This window comes from Schistocerca cancellata, chromosome 2 (genome assembly GCF_023864275.1).
Source record: "Schistocerca cancellata isolate TAMUIC-IGC-003103 chromosome 2, iqSchCanc2.1, whole genome shotgun sequence".
Lineage (NCBI taxonomy): Eukaryota > Metazoa > Arthropoda > Insecta > Orthoptera > Acrididae > Schistocerca > Schistocerca cancellata.
The window spans coordinates 994,196,786-994,205,397 of record NC_064627.1 but is presented as its reverse complement, the minus strand read 5'-3'; the positions used below and the strand labels follow the sequence as shown (position 1 = coordinate 994,205,397).

Here is an 8,612-nt window from a genome sequence, read left to right as displayed (position 1 = left end):
CACACACATCCATGGCCGAGGCAGGATTCGAACCTGCGACCGTAGCGGTCACGCGGTTCCAGACCGAAGCGCCTAGTGCCGCACGGCCACACCGGCTGGCTCCAGATAAGTGACGGGTGGGGTGTTACACATTTCTTTTGGAGTGATCCTCGTACTACTCAAAAAGATCTTCGAGCCCCGTATCGTGTTGATGTCTCCTGTAAACGGGCCGTTTCGTGCTGTGCAGGATGGACGGCGTGGTGGAGGAGGAGGGCAACTTCTCGCTGCTGGGCGACGACCTGGAGCAGGTGGAGTACACGCCGTACTCGGAGCGGCCCGAGACGTACGTGGTGCCGGTGCTGTTCGCGCTGATCTTCCTGGCGGGCGTGCTGGGCAACGGCACGCTGGTCGTCATCTTCGCGCGCCACCGCACCATGCGCAACGCGCCCAACACCTACATCATCTCGCTCGCGCTCGGCGACCTGCTCGTCATCGTCACGTGCGTGCCCTTCACGTCGATCGTGTACACGCTCGAGTCGTGGCCGTGGGGCACGCTCGTGTGCAAGCTGAGCGAGTGCGCCAAGGACGTGTCGATCGGCGTGTCGGTGTTCACGCTGACGGCGCTGAGCGCGGAGCGCTACTGCGCCATCGTCAACCCGATGCGCCGGCACGCGGCCGGCCGGCTGGGCGCCCGCCTCGGCTCCCGCCTGCTCGCAGTTCTGTCGGCCGCCGCCATCTGGGCGCTGGCGCTGCTGCTGGCGCTGCCCGCCGCCCTCTACTCGCACGTGCCCGAGGTCAACCTCTCCTCCGTCAACAGGACCATACAGGTGAACCGGCCGGCCGCGGGCGATCCTCCGTCACAGTAGCGACGGGCTGCACGACTCCCGAAACAAGATACAGTAACTCCGGGAGAGTTGGACCACTGGCTGACATGAACTAGAGGCCTATACAGGGTGGTCCATTGATCGTGGCCGGGCCAAATATCTCACGAAATGAGCGTCAAACGAAAAAACTACAAAGAACGAAACGTGTCTGCCTTGAACAGGGAAACCAGATGGCGCTATGGTTGGCTTGCTAGATAGCGCTGCCATAGGTCAAACGGATATCAACTGCGTTGTTTAAATAGGAACCACAATTTTTTATTACATATTCATGTAGTACGTAAAGAAATATGAATGTTTTAGTTGGACCACTTTTTTCGCTTTGTGACAGATGGCGCTGTAATAGTCAAAAACATACGGCCTACAATTTTAGACGAACAGTTGGTAACAGGTGGGTTTATTAAATTAAAATACAGAACGTAGGTACGTTTGAACATTTTATTTCCGTTGTTCAAATGTGATACAATGTACCTTTCTGAACTTACCGCCGGTCGGAGTGGCCGTGCGGTTCTAGGCGCTACAGTCTGGAGCCGCGAGACCGCTACGGTCGCCTGCCTCGGGCATGGATGTGTGTGATGTCCTTAGGTTACTTAGGCTTAAGTAGTTCTAAGTTCTAGGGGACTGATGACCTCAGAAGTTGAGTCCCATAGTACTCAGAGCCATTTGAACCATTTTGAACTTACCATTTCTGAGAGCTCAAGCTGTTACAGCGTGATTACCGGTAAATACCACATTAATGCAATAAATGTTCAAAATGATGTCCTTCAACCTCAATGCATTTGGAAATACGTGTAACGACATTCCTCTCAACAGCGACTAGTTCGCCTTCCGTAATGTTCGCACATGCATTGACAATGCGCTGACGCATGTTGTCAGGCGTTCTCGTTGGATCACGATAGCAAATATCCTTCAACTTTCCCCTCAGAAAGAAATCCGGGGATGTCAGATCCGGTGAACGTGCGGGCCATGGTATGGTGCTTCCACGATCAATCCACCTGTCATGAAGAATGCTATTCAGTACCGCTTCAACAGCACGCGAGCTATGTGCCGGACATCCATCATGTTGTAAGTACATCGCCATTCTGTCATGCAGTGAAACATTTAGTAGTAACATCGGTAGAACATTACATAGGAAATCAGCATACATTGCACCATTTACATTGCCATCGATAAAATGGGGGCCAATTATCCTTCCTCCCACAATGCGGCACCATACACTAACCCGCCAAGGTCGCTGATGTTCCACTTGTCGCAGCCATCGTGGATTTTCCGTTGCCCAATAGTGCATATTATGCCGGCTTACGTTACCGCTGTTGGTGAATGATGCTTCCTGTTTCCTTGAATAATGGAACTACCCGGCGAACGCTCCGGACACTTGGATGATGTCGTCCAGGATACCGAGCGCGATACATAGCACACGCCCGTACGCATTTTGATCACAATAGCCATACATCAACGCGATACCGACCATTTCCGCAATTGCTAAACGGTCCATTTTAACACGGGTAATGTGTCACCAAGCAAATACCGTCCGCACTGGCGGAATGTTACGTGATACCACGTACTTATACGTTTGTGACTATTACAGCGCCATCTATCACAAAGCGAAAAAATTGGTCCAACTAAAACATTCATATTTCTTTATGTACTACACAAATATGTAATAAAAATGGGAGTTCCTATTTAAAAAAACGCAGTTTATATCTGTTTGACCTATGGCAGCGCCATCTAGGGGGCCAACCATAGCTCCATCTGATTTCCCCTCGTCAAGCTAGACGACTTTTGTTCTTTGAGGTTTTTTCGTTTGATGCTGATTTCGTGAGGTATCTGGCCCGGTCACTATCAATGGACCACCTTGTATCACAAATGCGCCGCTAGAGAGCAGCCATCGCTAATTGGTAGGAAGCTCTTTAGTGAAAAAAGTGGTGCGAAAGTGTTGCTGTTATTTTCGTGTTAGTTCTGGAGAAAAATGAAATTCCTTTTCCCCTAAGCCTATAATTTTTATCGCACACGTACATAATTTTAGTTTTTAGACATGTTTTGCACTACATTCATGTAGGTTTTTTTTCACTGAGAGCTTGGCAAACATGTAGCCATAAAACTAACCTAAAATGGCTATCGAATTCGCTATTTGCAGATGGAAGTCGTGGTGCTCCATCTTACGGCAAGAAAGGAAGAATGAATTGATTGCTGGTGTTAATAACGATCATCCTCCTTTACCTCCTCTGCATTACTGCAGATGGCGTGTCACTGAGCACATTTGTTCTGTGCATGCAGTACACGTGAGGCGATTAGTTGTTTCCACTGCACTGTGTGGAATACGAAGGTGATGTTATAGTTCACTAACCTGCTGTCTTCAAGTTGATGTCCCCAGCGCAGAAAACAGCACGCAGGTCGTAGGTTCTGTGTCTTGAGGCTGAAACTGACTTTCAGCGAGGTTCTCTTGTGAAATAATGTATCACTCCTTTGGGATGCCACTCGCGTATTTTAATATAGCCACACGAGAAGACTACATGATCTTAATACAACACCTTCTGATACAGCAAAGTACATGATCAAACACAATGTTTACGAAAATGTGTCTTTACACTATTTGTTACACGTGTCTGTGCCTCATGACTACCAGAGTGAACCTTTTAATACTGAATACTGGCAAACACATCCTGCCACAGACAACATGACTGTACATCTAGACTGCCTAATTTAGAGTGACGAACAGGAACTTAAGTAAAGATTGGAAACACATCCTAAGTCAGACAACACCTCTGTTCTTCTCTACTGCCTAATCCAAAGTGACGAACAGCCCGAAACACTCGCGCGCCATACCAGAAAAGGCGTGACCCGAACGATTCCGAAGTGCTTCCTCTGCAATGTCGTCAGTCTTTTGTTTTTGATTTAAATTGTTTTTAATAATTCTAAAATGACTGATTGATAATCAGCTGTTGAGAGATATTTATATTAAAAAGTGAAGTCATTCCAATGAGTAGTTTAACTAATAATAACTATACTTTAACGTTTTGGGCCCTTGCTCCGAACACAGCAGCCAATCACAGTGCAGTAGCATTATGCAGGCGGTCTTTCTCACGGAAATAGTATCGAATCTATTATCTGTCACAGGTACCTCACACCACATTTCGTCATCTATATACTTGCATCTCCACTGCTCCGCGAACAGCTTCTAGGAGCCTAATATGATGGCTGACAAAGCTGGAAATATTACAATCTCTACCAGACAATAGGGATAGATAGACCAGTGTTATTTTCGGAGAAATGGACCACTTGTTTTAATGTGGGAGAGGTGGAGTGTAATTAAATTTTGTTTCGAAGCAAGTGGAATAATCCCGGAGCAAATGGTCTCAGACTCAGACTATGCCAATTTGTAGGAAGATATGCCCGTGCCAAGAAACGGAAGAGTAGAATCTCACACGGACCAGCAAACCAAAGCTCATCAAAAGGTCCTGTGACGCCGAGCACATCATAAGAGCAGAGTTACCTGTACAAGGCAAACTCCTTCACTGACACCACTTCGGACTACACTTATGCTAAACCTGAAACTTCCACGAGAAAGTTACTCCTAAGCCAACACAGAGAAGACTTTTGCAAGAAATAGCACCTGTTTCTTCTACTGACAAAACAATGAATTTCAAGAGAAAGGCAACAACTCTATCCAAATGACTAAATTTTGCTGGAAATATTCAAACTGTAAAGAAAAAGAGAGATACGAAAATAAAGGGGGAATAACGCACAAAAAGATCACCAACAGAAAATGTTAGTGAAGAGAAACACAGTGTGAAGAAGCTAAAAAGAAAAAAATAATCTAACTTTCTCACCATGTTCATCAGATGCAGAAATTGTAGAGCATTACGAAAATAACTTTGATGAATGGGATCAAAATGAATGTGTTGACTGTTCTCAAACGTATTACGAAACTAATAAAACTGACGATTGGAATCAGTGTGTTTCTCGTTCGCGATGGCCAAATGAATTTTGTTCAACGTTTGGTAACAAGTGCAATTCATGTGATGAGAGAAAGATGGTTCAAATGGATCTGAGCACTATGGGACATAACATCTGAGGTCATCACTCCCCTACAACTTAGAACTACTTAAACCTTACTAACCTAAGGACATCACACATACATGCCCGAGGCAGGATTCGAACCTGCGACCGTAGCGGTCGCGTGGTTCCAGACTGAAGCGCCTAGAACCGCTTGGCCACACAGGCCGGCAGAGAAAGATAGGATACTGCTTCAAGAAAACAGCAACTCATCAGGAAAGCCAACGCTCAATCGAGATTTATATAAAGCTGATAAAATTGTTTTGGGCTAATATATTTAACAGTATAGTTGTGTATTCGTTACAATATATTTCAAATAAAAATATGTAATTTTAATTGTCTCCTTTCTCATACATAGCCGTTTTGTATGGTCAGTCTCTCCCAGTACTGTGCTCCTTCTCACTCATACCCCTATCGACCACTCATGTACATTTTCATTTCATCACATCTCTTGTATTTTAAGTGACAATGCCTCAGTAACATATAGTACTTAAGTTTGTATGACACTACACACGAACATGCTGCCAGATGACGAGAAAACTTGGAAAACACTAATTTTATGTTGAATAAGAAAAGTGGTACAATTCTCACAGACTTGCCCCAGTTAGTACGAAACAGCAGTGCCTCCGTTATTAACAAGTACGATGCAATGTTCCTTCGGACATCCGTGCATGTCTGAAGGAACATTCCATCGACTTCTCAACAACAGAGGCACTACTACTTCGTATTTATTCACCAACAGCAGGCCCTCGGCTCCTAATAAATTTGTCCTTCCTGGATGGGAATGTGTGTTTTGTACATGCTCAAGTCATGACACAAGGACGATGACATACGGAAGTTTGGATTTGGTCATGACTCGTGCACGGATAGCCGAAGCGTTTAAGGCGCCTGCTAGTGTGAAGGGGAAATTATGATTCGAGTCCTTGTCCAACACAAATCTTAATTGTCATCTTTCCGATATACAGCTGACGATGGTTGAGCAAGACACTTGGTCTCAGTTTTGATTTCAAAATCTGGTAGTCTGAACAGATGAAACTGCAAATTCATTTGTTGAATGTATTACACATGTACGAGGGGCACTCAAATGGAAATCAAACACATACTATTATAGGACCAAGCAATGGTTCCACTTAGAAGTAATCACCACATGCGTTAAGACATTTATCTCGCTGGCTGATGAGGTAGTCAGTTTCCCTTTTCTACGATGCGGTCGCCACTGACGGATTCGCAACAGCACCCACTATTGCACTTTTTCATCTGATTGAAAGCAACGTCCATGCATGTCTTTCTTCAGGTCGCCAAAGGTGAGAAAATCAAACAGTGAAAGATCCGCGGTGTACGGAGGATATTCTAGTGTTTCCGAACAAAATCACTGAAGTGTAGGCTTTGTACGATTGGCAGTGCAGAAGCAGGCATCATAGTGCAGTAGGATGATTCCGTTTCACAACATTCTCACAGTCCAAGAAATAGCAAAGCAAACAATGAAAACACCCTACATCTCCCCCGCTAAATGAATCCAAAGCTTTTGTAAAAAGTTCCAGTAAGGTCTTGATGGCTTTCTTCGACTGCTGGGGCCACCTGTTCGTCGATCTCATCGAATGTGGACCGCCCAGGAAAGCTGTCGAACGGATTCATCGTGGTGAACGATAATGCCCGCCTCCATACTGCCTATTGGGCAAAGGCTACGCTTCAGCGATTTGGTTGGGATACACAGCAGCATACAGCTGGCGTCTTCAGCGTGTGATTTTTACATCTTGGGCGACCTGGACAAAGACATCTGTGGACGTCAATTTCACTCAGACGAGGAAGTGCAAAAGTAGACGCAGTTGTGGATTCGTCAGCAGCCGACCGCCCCAGACGAAACAGGAATTGATAGTCTTGCCTAGCAGTGGGATAAATGTCTTAACTATGAGCTGTGATTGCTTTCGAATGGAACCGTTCCATGCTCCCGTTGAAGCAGGTGTTTGGTTTTCACTCTATATCCGTTGTATGATAATGTGTTGTGTCGATCTTACCAAAGTATGAAAATGAACGGTTCACTCTAAACTAGTCACGAATATAAACTACATGAATTATGAGAGAAATTTAAGTAAAGAAGTGTCATTCCATTCTTTTGTTGCTCCACGTTGTACCAACATCAGACATCCTGGACATTACACAGTACCCTAGCCTGGCACCATCCCGTTTCACATCATTCCAAGCTCCTTGCAGGTGGCTGAAGTTAATATTTGGTTGAAGACATGAAGGGTTTTCAAAAGGAAGGACATTCATAAAGCAACTTGGGTCTCTCCGGATGAACACACCCGAAACCAGATTGATCATGTTCTTGTAGATCGGAGATGGCACACTAGTATAGAAAATGTTAGGACTTTCAGGGGAGCAGACTGCGATTCTGATCATTTTCTTGTAGGTGCCAAAGTTCACCAACGGCTATCTACACCAACATCAAGGTGTCACAGTGCAGAACTTGTTAGGTTCGACACTGACAAGCTAAATGATGAAAACTTTAGAAGAAGGTACATGATAGAAATTTCAAATAGGTTTGATGCTCTCAGGACACACGAAGATCAAGACGAGGGTGTAAATAAACAGTGGATCACTGTGAGGAACAATATCAAAGAGGTAGCGAAGGTCACAATAGGTACAATTAAGAAGAACAGGAGGAAACCGTGGTTTGATGAGGAATGCAAGAAATTGGTAAAGGAGAAAAGCACGATTAGATTGGGATGGAATGGGAGACAGAAAACGAGAGGAGTTCTTGAACTTGAGAAAGGAAGTTGGTCGTAGGCTGCGGGCAAAGAAGAGGGATTATTTGAACAATCAAATTACAAAAATGGAAACAAACAGTAAAACAAAAAACATTAGAGAACTTTACCTAGACATAAATGGGTATAGGAAGGGCTTCAGGGCTAGGACAAATGCACTTCGAGGGGATGCTGGGGGAATACTGACAGACCCCAGTGCTATATTAAGTAAATGGAGGGCGCATTTTGAGCATCTATTAAATGTACACCAGGAAGTAGGAAATGAGCAGGCGTACGAAATACATACAGCAGAACCCCAGTTACCTGAGCCAACGTTGAAGAAAGTAAGAGATGCAATCAACAAATTGAAAAACCATAAAGCACCAGGATCAGATTGCATAACTGCAGAATTAGTTAAAAATGGGGGACAGAAATTGGTGGAAGTAGTTCACAAAGTGATAACTAATATATGGAACTCAGAGATGATACCTGAAGGGTGGCAAGAGTCGATTCTGATCCCAATTTTTAAGAAGCGCGACAAAATTGATTGTAGTAATTATAGAGGGATATCGCTATTACCAGTATGTTCCAAAATTTTCTCGAATATTCTCCTAAGCAGGCTTACACCATATGCAGATGAAATTGTGGGGGATTACCAAGCCGGCTTTCGGAGGAACAGATCAACTATAGACCAAATATTCACCCTGCGTCAAATTTTGGAAAAGAAATGGGAATACAATAAACCAGTTCATAATCTTTTCATAGATTCTACAAAAGCATATGATTCAGTATTTCAGTCAAAATTGTACAGAATTCTTTTGGAACTTGGAATACCAAAGTAGTATGTTAGACTTATAGAAGCGAGTTTGGAAAACACAAAAGGTAGAGTACGCGTGGGGAAATTGGAGTCAGAAGAATTTGTAATAAAGAACGGACTTAAGCAGGGAGATGC

At 44.5% G+C, this 8,612-nt stretch overlaps 1 protein-coding gene across 1 annotated transcript in view; it reads left to right on the top strand.

Annotated features, from left to right (window-relative positions):
- The first annotated feature begins 227 nt into the window (after positions 1-227).
- The window catches only part of LOC126160425 (neuropeptide CCHamide-1 receptor-like), a 54,020-nt gene continuing 45,635 nt past the window's right edge, over positions 228-8,612 (top strand). Inside the window, exon 1 of the mRNA XM_049916906.1 lies at positions 228-806. Coding sequence (XP_049772863.1) covers positions 228-806 — 579 coding nt within the window. The remainder of the gene's footprint in view (positions 807-8,612) is intronic.